General features: G+C 36.5%; 1 protein-coding gene across 5 annotated transcripts in view; it reads right to left on the bottom strand.

The window, feature by feature from the left end:
• Nucleotides 1-13,879, bottom strand: part of IMMP1L (inner mitochondrial membrane peptidase subunit 1) — a 72,980-nt gene that overhangs the window by 9,026 nt on the left and 50,075 nt on the right. For 4 of the 5 annotated variants that reach the window (XM_060103516.1, XM_060103518.1, XM_060103515.1 and 1 more), the window contains one exon: nt 11,995-12,121. In XM_060103516.1, the coding sequence (XP_059959499.1) occupies nt 11,995-12,121 (127 nt within the window). Of the gene's footprint in view, nt 1-7,114; nt 7,169-8,911; nt 8,983-11,994; nt 12,122-13,879 lie in introns of those variants that run through there. The other variant, XM_060103519.1, reaches the window with a different exon arrangement.

Here is a 13,879-nt window from a genome sequence, read left to right as displayed (position 1 = left end):
ATCATTCCTGGGGACTGTTATTGCCTTTCCCTACTTAAAAATGGTGCCACTTTAGGTTCACAGCCAATTATCATTAAAGAGAAATTTACGCCAAAGTTCTAGTAAGCTACACCTACAGCACTGTGGTGAGGGTGTGTGTGATGGGGGATGCTTTTAACTAAAGGTTCTCTTTTATTATTGAGCATCTCCCTGCTGAGTGGGTTTAGAGCTTCGTCTAAGACTTGACTTGCTCATTCTCACAGCTACTGCAAGCAAGCTAAGCTCCTTCATCTTCTCCTTAAGTACTCAATACCTCCATCCAGCCTGAACAGGAATTCCTGATGGGGTGTTTAGTATGGTGGTTAAAGTTACTGTCCACAGAGTCATAGTCCTGAGTTCAAATTGTAGCTCTGCCACTTACTAAACACCTTGGACAGGTTATTTAAACCTCATCTAAAAAACTGGGACTAATGAATGCCTTACAGAAACATTCTGAAAACCAAATAACACATAAGGCTCCTGGCACCCAGTAAGCACTCACTAAATATTAGCTATTGTTATTAACAGTTGCTCCAGCTGCTGGATGAATGATGCCTGCCGGGCTTTCTTTGTTCCTGGTTTCATATGCAGTCTATCCAGTTCTCTGCAAAGTGAACTGTGCTTTGCAATTTCACTTCAGTTATGTTTTTGGTCTTTTTCTTTTACATTGTATTCAATTATATAGTTCTGGTACTAGCCAAGACTTTGAATTAAATCCAGTATAATTAAAAATGTACATTAATTGTGAATAGATGCCATATTAATTATGCCAATTGATTTAATGAAATTCAGTTTTTAAGACCAAATCATCCAAATGTAGCAAAGACTTACATTTTTATTCTTTTAACAGGCATCTTTTTCAAGCAATGTTTATTAAATATCAAATGCCTAAGCACTTCCTTATGGAGCATTTACTTCTTCAGGACCATCTACCAACTTGTCAGAAGGTAGAGGAAGGGGAAAAAGTGTTGGGATTGAAGCTAGTAAATAGTCCTTTCCATCCCAGCGATCTAATACTAACATCTCAATCCTACAGATTTTTTTTTCCCTAGGACAATGGATTATTTGGTCTCTGACTTCTTTTTTGTTCTATTTGTAACAAGGTTACCTGCTGTTTTTGGATTAGTATTTAAGAGAAATTCCTTATATTCTCATTTAAAGACTGTGTCTGTACTCTCATTTTAATATAGCCTGATGTACACTCTGGTTCTCATATTCCAAAAGATGAGCCTAACTTAATGAAACACAGGTATCTGAAACAGTAGTAGAAAATAGCGGTAAATATGTAAATAATGACTTTTCTCATGTTCTCAGAAAAAGTCTAAAATAGTAAATCAGATGCCTAGTATACAGAATATGTGCTAATAGGTTTCCACCAAATTTTTGAGCCCTGAGACTTCAAATAATTCTTCCCAGTCAAAACACATCCCTATTTGGATTTATTCCTATAGATGAATCTCTGTAGTGCTTTTTGATTTCTTATGGACCAGTGCATAACTCCATCATATAGAGATTGGCTAAAAAACTGATTTATACCTGAAATGGTACTAGAAATAAAAGATCAATAGTAGAAAAGAGTCCATACTCCAAAAAATAAAGGATTAAAATATGTGGATCTTTTTGTACCTGATATTACTAGTATCTTAAAAAAAATTGTATTGCATGATTTTCTTTGATAGACACTTCTCCTACTTGCATTTTATTTATCAAAACCAGAACTCTAATGTCCCATAGTCTGGAAGTTATTTAGAATGATGTCTAGCTTTGTAAATATAAAGTTGCAAATTAGACAGGTAGATGACAGATGACATTTTTTGTGATGATGTAAGATACGAAGAGAATAGCTGAAGACCTTTAAAAAGTGAGGTTGATCTCAGGGGGCTGAGAGCATCAAAACACTGTTTTGACTAAGAGATCATGAAAATATACTGTGGGCATCAAGGAGGGAATAATAGTATAGCACCCAAACATCATTCTGGGAAAGAATGTGTTTTCTTCCCACCTCCTATAATTTCATTGTCATTGTATTCATTTAAAGTACAATCTATCATAGACTTATACAGGCTTCTAGACTACTCCAAAACTGAGTATATCTTCTCTCCATTTCCCAAATTAACATCTCCCTCAGAACCTCTTTTTTTTTTTAAATTTTATTATTTTTGCTGTGTTGGGTCTTCGTTGCTGTGTGCGGGCTTTCTCTAGTTGCGGCGAGTGGGGGCTACTCTTTGTTGCGGTGCACGGGCTTCTCATTGTGGTGACTTCTCTTGTTGCAGAGCATGGGCTCTAAGCGTGCTGGCTTCAGTAGTTGCAGCACACAGGCTCAGTAGTTGTGGCACGTGGGCCCTAGAGCATGGGGGCTTCAGTAGTTGCAGCACGTGGGCTCAGTAGTTGTGGCTCGCAGGCTCTAGAGCTCAGGCTCAGTAGTTGTGGCACATGGGCTTAGTTGTTCTGCAGCACGTGGGATCTTCCCGGACCAGGGGTCAAACCCGTGGCCCCTGCACTGGCAGGTGGGCTCTTAACTACTGCTCCATCAAGGAAGTCCAGACCCCTTATTTTAATGCACCACCTACCCCTATTGCTAGAGCCAGAAACCTGGGTCAGTCTTAAGACTTTCAATTCCACTTCTTCCAACATCCACTCCTGTCTAGATATTCCCTTAATCTTTCTCCAAACTTTGTACTGCTTTCCATTCTTCATGTTATTATCTCAATTATGTCTTACAGCCTGTTTATTAACTGGTCTCCCTGCCTCTGGCCTCTCCTACTCCAACCATCCTCTACTATTCTATACTAAATATCAGGGTGATCTTTTAAAAGCTAAGTCTGATAATGTTACTCCCAGGAATTCCCTGGGGGGTCCAGTGGTTAGGACTCCACATTTCCACTGCAGGGGGCACAGGTTTGATCCCTGGTCAGGGAACCAAGATCCCACAACGCGTGATGTGGACATACACACACACACACACACAAAGTTACTCCCCTGCTTGAGACTTACAAGGAACTGAGCCCTGATCACCTTTTCATTTTTATCTCTGTTCACTACCCACCCCTCCCCACTATATGTCCCAGACATAGGAACTTACTTTTGGCAGCTACCCAAGGCACAGTGCTCCACTCTCACTTTTAGAGCTTCTGAATATGCTGCTTGCTTTGGCTAGCTCCCACTTATCCTTGAGAACTTCAACTCAGGTTTTACCTCCCCAGTCTGTAGTAATCCTATTCACCCCAGTCTAGATAAGTATCCTCTGTTACACCATTTTGTAATTCCTTGTCCAGTCCCCCAACTGGACTACAAACTCCTGAAGCTGTACTGTCCAACATGGTCGCCACTAGTAACATATATGACTATTCAATCTTACAAATTATATAAAACTAAAAATTCAGTTCCTCAGACACACTAGCCACGTTTCCTGTGCTCAACAGCCACATGAACCTAGTGGCTACCATACTGGACAGGGCAGATATCAACTATTCCATTTTTGCAGAAAGTTCTATTGGACAGCCTGCAGGCAGGGACCTGATCTACTTTAACATGGTGGTGGCCCTCAGGTAAGTATTCAGTAATATCTGGAATTAATGGAATTAATGAATGCATGAATAAATAATAGGAAAGTTGTGAAGTTATTGTCTGGCAAATTTGCCCACCCTATGTCCTCCTGAAGGCTTTTTAAGTTTTCTCTCCCTCCCCCCAAGTCCAGCGGTTTCCGCTGCTCCTGGGACACCGCCTCATTAAGGAAGATGCCTGATGCTGGGATTGGTTTGGGGTTAGGTGCATTTGCAGTTAGGGTCAGAAGTGCGTATCAGTCTGTGTCCCCAGACCTACTCTGACTTTCTTTACATAGGGAAGTCAGGTCAAATTTCAAGTCTCTTCAGATGACAGGAGGTTTTTCTAATCCTTCCTGATTTAGAGATTCATACACACAATGTACAGGAAGTAGATCAGAATCTTAAGTTGCATCTTAGAATTTTAAATTACTCACCCTATAGTTTTAGGTACTTTATCTCCCTTCCCTGTTGGCTCTGTATGTCTGTGTAGTAGACATGCAAGCACTAGCTATGCCAAACTAAACGATTCCTAAATTTTCTTAAAATAGTTATGAAAATTCCAACCCAGGAGGAAGCACTCTCGCATATCTAGGTTAGCAGTATAATGGCTTGTAATGTCAATATTTTTCGGCTATTTTACTATCTTCAACTATTTTATAATATGCATACTTGCTTTTAAATCTGTAATTTCTCTTTTCCTTTCTTATTTTAGGTAGAAAATAATTTACTAGAATGAGAATGCTTTTATAGACTAAGTGGGTCACATAAATCTGTAGAATTTTGATTGCCCAAAGTGGTAATAGAAGAACTTCATTTAGTTGCTTATTTCAGAAGACATCTGAACACATTCCACTTAGTCCAGCAGACCACTGTATCAGGTTAGGAAGCCACATGACACTTGGAACACATTCTCTTTACGACCGACCATCAGAGTGGGGGTCTGCCTCAGATGCTTACACTGAACAGCAGCATTACAATTTCAGTCTTAGTAATTTTTCCCAATTACTTTTTTTAAAATAAATTTATTTATTTATTTTGGCTGCATTGGGTATTTTGTTGCTGCATGTGGGCTTTCTCTAGTTGCAGCGAGCAGGGTCTACTCTTCATTGTGGCTTCTCTTGTTGTGGAGCACGGGCTCTAGGTGCATGGGCTTCAGTAGTTGTGGCATGTGGGCTCAGTAGCTGTGGCTCGCGGGCTCTAGAACATAGGCTCAGTAGTTGTGGCGCACAGGCTTAGTTGCTCCGCAGCATGTGGGATCTTCCCGGACCAGGCCTCGAACCCATGTCCCCTGCACTGGCAGGCGGATTCTTAACTACTGCACCACCTACTTTTAAGCAACCTAAAAGTATAGAGGTCTCATATAACTTGCAGATAAAACTATACGTAATATGGCATTTTACTGAATTGCATAAATGCCTCCCCAGAATCCCACCTATGGCACTGACTTTCCAACTTTGAGTGGTTAAAATATTTTCAGGTGAGTAAAACATGTTAGTTTCAGGAAGAGTTGCTACCCTTTCAGTAGAAATGTTGATTTCATAAATACATATACATACATATACATACTCAAACATATATTAAGATAAAATACATTTCTACAAAATAATATTTTATAAACTACGTATTTTTGTTAAACTAAGATCAAATTATTCTGAAAATGTTCAGGGAACACATCAGAAAATGCTTAAGTAGTGGGAGCCTCAAAGATGATTCTTTAGTGTTAACATCAGAAGAAAAACACCTCAGAATTGTAAACACTAAGTCAAATTTATCTTCAGAATTGTTAGCTATAGGATGAAAAAGTCACGTCATCTCCGCAGTGAACTTCACTTTAGCAAAAAAGTAAACATATTTCCTCTGCATCAGCTGCAATCAAGGCATTAGCAGTATGCCATGATTGATTACCCTGGGAGCCGTTGCTGAGAAATGGATGTGAAGCACAGGTTTTTATCACTATAGTCTGCAAAAAGCAAGTCCCTTGTTTAGATATCCTAGTTGTAATAAGTGACATTATTAGGTAGTTCTTCTATTTAAATGACATAAGGATTTAGTGTATCAGCAGCTTATAATAAACAAACCCTTTCAATCTGATGATTCCTCTCCCTACAGAGAAGTACTTTTTCTGTTTATAATACAAGTGGTAATAGAAGACCATATGGTTGTGACTTTTAGCTAAAGTAAATGACATTTAAACAAACAGAAAAACAGCATTAGGATATTCAAGGATTTGAACTATAACGTAAATACACAGTACACGTTGGGGGCTATCAGTGTTTATAAAGTGACCATTTTCTAATGTTTCCCAATTAGTGAGATTGTTTTTCAGTTGGCCAATCAGTTTTGTTTAAATATTTTTCAATACACAGTAAAACAGATTTATTACTAGCATATTATCCCATTTCCAAGTTCTCCTTTTAGGAACACTATACCACCAGAGCATCCTGAGAACATTTAATCAGTTCTTTCTGAAATGTGAAAATGTCTCTATTTCTTACATTTCTGCCAATAACAATAATGATGTTGTTATTAACATACTCTACAATTCAAAAAGAAAAATGTAAGAAATACTACATTTCTTATACACCTACCATCACTCTACTGTGGTAACAGACTAGCATTTGATGAACATTTCACCTTTTGTGTATGATACTGGAATCTGTGGTATCAAGAACCGAAAAGCTTTATATAACTGGATATTTTGATAGGTCAAAAATAAAAGTAAAAACATAATTTTTCTAATAAGCACAGATACATTTCCTTTAACAATAGCAAAAGATGCTATGCTTTAACTACAAGAAAATACTGAGATCTCCATAATATTTCTGTTAACATACTCATCTTCAACAAGGTGGCTGCTATGGCTGAGAAACTAAAATTCAATAAACAGAGTTTTAATTATTTGAAAGATTTAGAAAAAAAATCCTTCATTTTATAATAAACAACCACTGGAAAGCAGAAGTTTACACTTAAAGGAACAGTTTACCAGCTTCAGATAACTCATCCATCCTTAATCTGCCAACCAATAAAAGAATCAAAAGAACAAAATACCTGTAGAGTTTATTACATATGTCCAAAGGCACATCATTTCTACTGAAATGTAGAAAACTCTCATTACCACACAAACTAGGTAGTAGGTACTGCATGTTGCAAGGGCAACTTAGCCTTCATAGTAACAAAACCACCACACCATTTCTGGGGAACCAAATCTTCCCTCAAAATGAGAACAAGGTAAGTCCAGGGTACCTCAATTCCACCAGTCCTTCAGAAGATTTAGATGAGACCAAGTTCAGAGTACTCCAAACTAATTATTCAAAGCCAGGTGAATGTTTAATCTGCTTTAAGAAAAGGGCTGAAAACTATCATTCAGTCCAAATAGAAGTCACTTGGGGAAAGAAACGTTTAATCAGCACAATGCTGTGCTGGTACAAAGTAACAGGGGCATTCCAATATTTTCTATAACATTTACCTGCAGTTATGGAAGATGGTCAAGTAGCCCTACCATGGAAGAAAGAGCTTTCAAGTCTTCTATGAAGACTAGAATGAACACAGATTGGCCAGTTCAGCATTAGCATACAGTGTGGTGAGCTACAGGAACATCTATATTACTGAAAAATAGAACATCATGCACTTTACTCCAGAGCGAGTTTGCAGTAGAAACTAGAAGAAACTGAGTAGAATAGAAACTAAAATAAAACACTGTCAGACTCTAGTCATATATCCATTTGTCCACCCTTCAAGTATTTTTAAAGTATCTCCTAGATGCCAAGTAAAAGTTTAGGTGTTGGGGAATCAGCTGAGATCAAAACAAATCTCTGCCATTAAGAACCTTACATTCTAGAGCAAGGGTCAGCAAACTTTTTCTGTAAAAGGCCAGACAGTAAATAGCTAAGCTTTGCAGACCACAGAGTCTCTGTTACAATGACTCAACTCTGCTGTTTTACTGAAAGGAGTCACAGACAATATGTAAATGCATGAGTGTGGCCATGTTCCAATGAAACTTTAATTACAAGAACAGACAGCAGGAAGAGTGTAGGGTCTAGTAGGCCATCAAAAGGACCATAGCTTTAACTATGAGATGGGGGGCCACTGAGCTCTTTGGGTAGAAGAGTAACATTATTTTTATGAAAAAGCATCATTATTAAAAAGGATCATTTCAGCTACTATGTGAAGAGTAGTCAGTAGAGGGGTAAGGAGGCAAGAAGATGGGAAAGATATAAGCTCAGAGAGAAGTTCAGAAGTTACTGCAAGAAAACAAGAGTGAGATGAATTTGTCTTGCACCAGGATGGTAGCAGTGATGGGGGCAAGATGTCATCTAATTCTGATTATATTTACAAGATATAGTCATCATGATTTGCTAGTGGATTGGATGGGAGTGTGAAAGAGGAAGAGAGGCAAGGATGACTCCAAGGTTTATGAGCTGAGTGAGCAGAAGAATGGAGGTGCCTTTACCGTGATTGGGAAATACATGTAGGACGAGCCAGTTTTGGAAGGAAAATCAGTTTAGTTTTGGACATAGTCAGTTCAAGGTGAACATTATATACTAAAGTGGAGATATTAAACAGACTATCAGATATATGACTCTGGAGTTCAGGAAAGAAGTTGTGGTTGATATAAATTTAGGTCTTAAGTTAGATAGTATTTAAAACCATGAGACAGGAAGGTCACCCTAAGGGTACATATATAAACAAAAGAAGTTTAAAATACAAACCCTGAGTTACTCCAATATTGGGAGGAACCAACAAAGGACACTCAGAAGAAGCAGAAAGAGGAAGAAAACCTAGAGAGTGGTATCCCCAAAACTACGTGAAACCAAGCTTTAAGAACAACTTCAAATACTAACAATAGGTCAAGTAAAACGGGGACTGAAAGCTGACCACTGGATCAGCAACAGAGAAGTCATCAGTGACTCTTAACAAGAACTGTTCCAATGAAGTGCTGGGGACCAAAGTCTAAGTGGAATGAGTTCAAAAGAGAATATAAAGTTCAGAGTCGAGTCAGTAAGTATGCACGACTCTCTCCTATAGGAGGATGTGGTGCCAAAGGAGTTTGTTTGTTTAGGTGGGAGATTTTATAGCATGTTTGTTTGCTGTTAGGAACTTACTGTATTCCAAAATGACTAACTGTACCACAGTTACACTATGGATTAAAATCACAGCCCTGAACTATCACACAATGTTATCCTGAGAAAGATAACAAAGTGTTATTGTTTCTTTATTAGCTTTATAAGAAAATTTTACTGTATTTCCTGAGTCCTGGCCCTATATTCCCTAGGGGAATGGAGACTACGTTAAATCGCCTCCTGTGCAGATCAACAGGAGAATGCCAGTTCATTTAATGTATTTCCTACCTGCTAAATGCTTCTTCCAAGTAAATTATTTTTGGCAAATTAGTGGCTTCTAGCAGCAAACTGAGGAATTCCTATAGTATAGAAAGGCAAGTTATTCAAGATGTTTGAGCAGAGTACAATTTGTTTCTTTTGAGAGTCACAAATTAAGCTCATTTCCTAGTAGCCAATGCTCAGCCCATAACCCAAGGGAAAAAATTATTGGCCTCAATACCATGAAAATAAGCTAAACCCACTGCAATAGGACCTTGATAGGGACTGCTTAGTTTCCAAATGCTTAATGTAAAAAATAAATCACCTTTCGTAAGTGCTGCTTGCCACATGAACTTTTAGAACTCTGGAATGAATAAAATGGTTTCATATCACTTAACCAATGATCTGTTTATATTCTTTTTTTGCCAACTTACAAACAATGCTATTTCTTTCATATGCTAAACTCTATGTTCTAGGTTCCAAATGACAATTTTGGTGTTTTGCTTTCTGAAGCACCTACTTAGGAGAATAAATGTTTTTTGCCTGAAATTCAAAACACATTTAATATATATCATCCTTATTATGCATCTCAATCAAGATCTGAATAGTAATGTCTTCATAACCTATAAACAACGATTTTTCTAAAAGGATGCACAGATAAGGGGAAGAAACCCCTTTCATAGAATGCAGCACCAGTGTGCTTCTGAGATAGCTGGAAAAGGGAACACTCTGGAGGGGCAGAATGCACACAGTTTGGATATCTCTTCAGTGCTCCAAACTTGGATGAATTTTTGTTATAAATCACCTTGATTAATGGAACACATTTGCTAAAGTGGTTCTGTAACAGCTACACAATTCTTATGGCTTAAAAAACGCAGCCTAGTGAAACTGGTGGAGCCGGGAAGGCTTCAAAAATCACTGGCTTGTCTTTCAGAACTAATACTGGCCCTGATCAGAAATAGTTGCCTCTCTTTTTAAAAATAATAAAGACAAATACATTTTAAGGGAAGTACAATTTAGGAGATGGGAGTAGAAATAATAATAGTAAGTAGAGGATATTTGGGGATGAAAAGTAGTGGCGTGGTAAAGAATATAGATTCTGGACAGAGCCAGGCTACCTGTGTTTGAATTCCAACTGTTTCTCTCACTGTTTGAAATTGGGCAATTTATTTAACCTCCCTGTTGTTCAGCTTTCCCATCTGTCAAATGCTACTACCACCTTCACTGGGTTACTGTTTTGATGATTAAATAAATTAACCCTTGGAAAGAGTTTCAACAGTGTCAGGTACAGAGTAAGTACATAGTTAAGGGCTGGCCAATATTATTACAATTGTTTGTACACTTATAAACATGCAAACCAAAGTGAATGGAATATACCTGGAACAAAATGGCAGTGTCCCCTAATTTATTCTCTCAACAAGCATAAAAATTCGATGAATGTCTTCTTTAAAATAGAATATTCAAAAAATGTACGTCTTATAGTCCTCTGGTTATTTTCTCTGATTACTTGGCAGAGATTTTATCTAAATCCTTTCATCCTAATATTCTTCCTCTAATAATTTTAAAAGAAAACAACAGCAGTGTACACACTGTACACAGATAGTAGATGCTATCATTTATATGTTTTGTTATCCTTTCTGTTGATAAAACTATTTCTGGTCTGAAGTATATGCTTGTTGCTAAAGCAACTTAGAAGTGACTAGAATGCCTCAAGAAATGAAAATAGTCATGTGAAGGTGAAACCACTACGTAAATAACTGACATTTTTGAAAAATAACAGGATAAGTATCCATGATGAAGGCCACAGAACAACAGGTTACCTGATACCACATTCTCAACTTTAACATTATCACCATCAACTAAGGATTCCTAGGATGTTTAGCACTGTAGTAATAAACATCAAAAGTGTAATAAACATTTGCACAGCTGAACCATAGTCTATTAAGAATGGTAAATAAATAATAGATTATTTAATAGTCTACTGATCAAATAGGGCAATCAGAGGCTATTATAGGTCAAAATAAATTTACAACGATGAAGACAATTTAACTCTTAATTATATGTTTACACTGGGGATGAAGATAAAGTTACTTAACAGATGTAACAGCTCTATTAATAATCTGATAGTGACACAGAAAATTTAAACAAAAATAGAAAATTAAATTATAATTAAAGTAAGAAGAGTATATGCTGAGTAAACAGAAGGCTGCCCTCCCCTGCCACAAGCTGTCTCAGCAGCCGTGTGACTGGTGAAAGGGGCTAACACATTACATTTGCTCTTCACTCTTCCATTCTACTGCTCTTGCTCTTTTTCCTAACTGAGTTGGCAAGTTGACTACACCAAAATATCTATCCTAAACATTTAAATAGGATTAAAAAAAACTAAACTACAAGACTGTGTTTGGTTTAACCAGATTTTCCAGTAATAAGTCAGTGGAAAAACTATCTAAGCCAGAACTCCAGATTGCATTTACTTGTCATGTCTCCTTTGTCTCCTCCAATCTATGATAATTCCTGACTTTCCGTTTTTAAAGACCTTGACATTTTTGAAGAGTACTGGTCAATGATGTGGCAGAATGACCCTCAGTTAGGGTTTGTCTGATGTTTTCTCATGAGGCTATACCTTCCTTTTACAAGAGTACCACAAAGGTGATGTGCCCTTCTCAGTCCTTGAATTCAGGGGTCACATTATGTTGACGTCTTGTTATAGGTAAAGTTAACCTTGATCACTCAGTTAACGTGGTGTCTGCCAGGTTTCTCCTCTACGAAGCTACTGTTTTTCCTTTTGTAAAAATATCTTGGGAAAGATACTTTGAGATTATGCAAATACACTATTTTTCCTCAAACGTCTGCCCATTATTTTGACATTCATTGGTGAATCTTGCCTGCAACAACTAATACTGAGATGTTTATACAGGGTTTTAAAAGGAAATAAAATATATAAACTATAATGGCCAAGTTGTTCTTGATACAAACATACTTAAATTCTAATGAATGCATTATTCTAACTTATATTCAAAATATGAATAAAAGTTATAATCATTTGTCAGTGTGTTCAGCTAATGTTAATCAACTATGATACCAATGAATAACATAATTGAAATGTTACTTACATAACTATGGCTTTTAAAGAAACCTGATGGACTATTGCTGAGAATTTTGTCTCCTTCCAAACCAATTACTCTTTTACAAATATTTGATTTTGGATCACTTGGGCTTTTTGCAATCACAATGTCACCTCTGAGGGGAAAAAGTCAAAGAAATGTCAGTGTTATTATTAGCATAAACACATGCATGGCACTGCTACAATACTTTTATAAAGCAACTTAAACAAAGCCACACCTTTTATCCTCTAACATACTGACCCTCCCATACATTTACCAGCTTTGAGAACCTTTGTGACTAACTTTATGGGTCAGAATCTAACAATGAGAGTGATGGAAAAGCTATTAGAAGATTCTAAAATTTCTGATAATTCAATGAGAATTATCTTCTTGCACTATACCCACTCAGTGTTACTTCTGTGTCCAAATTTTAGAACCAAAACTATGAAAAAACAATTCCATGTAAATACCACCAAATTAACCAAGCAAATTTGACTGCCCAGCCAGTAGCACTGATTGACTCTAGAGCACATAAAAAGGTAGAAACATCCCTAGAGCTTAAAGAACTGAGGAATTGCAGCATATAAATTATATAACCTGGATAGTTTACAGTATAGTCAAAACAGACACATATTTGAGAAAAAATATCAGAAGACCCAGCCAAATAAAATGCTAAAAGCTGTCCAAACATATATTATAAAAAATAAACTGGCAAATCAAACATATAGAACCAATATGGATATGATTACATATGGAAGACATGATTCATGGAAGAAATAGCAATCTACATGTATTAGAAGACTAAGAAGATATCTAAAATTGGAAAGGAAGAAGGAGACAAAAAAATGACTAATGCCTCAACCAAAGAGAATAAAATGCTCTTTCTGCATGAAATGAGCAATAAGTGAATTCTGTTGCTCACAATCGAAAGGATTTAATATATTTACTTATTATCTGTACCAGGTTCAGGAAATAGTTTGATGTTGCTTGTAACAAAAGATGCATATATCAAAACAATATCAAAAGTCACAAAAATAAAAGGAAGATGATGGTTGAATCAGAAACCTAGTTATTGCTATATATAAGTATTACAATGAGTTCAAAACTTTTGGTAGTCAAGTCAAAAAATAAGTTATGATTAATTACATGGCAATCATTACCTAATAAAATAAACTTTAGTTTGGGAGGTATGATAAAATTTTCCTTAACAACTTAAGTTAAAGAGGAATATACAAGAAGGATACTTATGTAAGGGAAGTAAAGATACCATCTTCATCAGAACTTTTACAGAAAATACAGCAACAGTATTCAGAACAGTCATTTCTTGAGGTTATTCTTGATAAGAGTTGAATGCTATTAAAACACTAAATTCCATAATTTGGAGTGCAATATAACGCTTACACTTGTTTGAAAATGTTATAAAGTATCTCTTTCCAACCAACTGGAACCATGTCAATGGAACTGTTCAGATGAATAAGTTTGCAAATATTGTAACCTATGTAACATACTAACAAAGTCGATTTTGGCTAGCTTTGGGGAAAGAAATGTTTTCCATGGGAGTTTTATTCAGCTTAAGTGTTTTGACAAAATAATCAATATGATCCTCAAAACAAACTCTGCACTTGAATGGCAACATAAAAATCATAATTCAGTCAAGGTGTTTTAATAGAAAGCATCATTACTATATACTGTATTTCTGGTGGTCTAACCAGATATTATAGGCACAGAGCTTAAATCAAAATATATAACCTTGGACTCTCAACTCTTTCAAATAGGATTTTAAAAGAAACTTAATAGAACTAAGACTGAAATTTTCCTGTATTATTTATAAATATCCTTATTATCCCCTCCTAGATTGTAAGCTTTTGAAAACAAGGGTTAGTATCTTGCTAAT

Source organism: Mesoplodon densirostris, chromosome 7, assembly GCF_025265405.1.
Source record: "Mesoplodon densirostris isolate mMesDen1 chromosome 7, mMesDen1 primary haplotype, whole genome shotgun sequence".
NCBI lineage: Eukaryota > Metazoa > Chordata > Mammalia > Artiodactyla > Ziphiidae > Mesoplodon > Mesoplodon densirostris.
The sequence above is the reverse complement of the archived record's forward strand: the minus strand, read 5'-3'. Positions and strand labels throughout refer to the sequence as shown.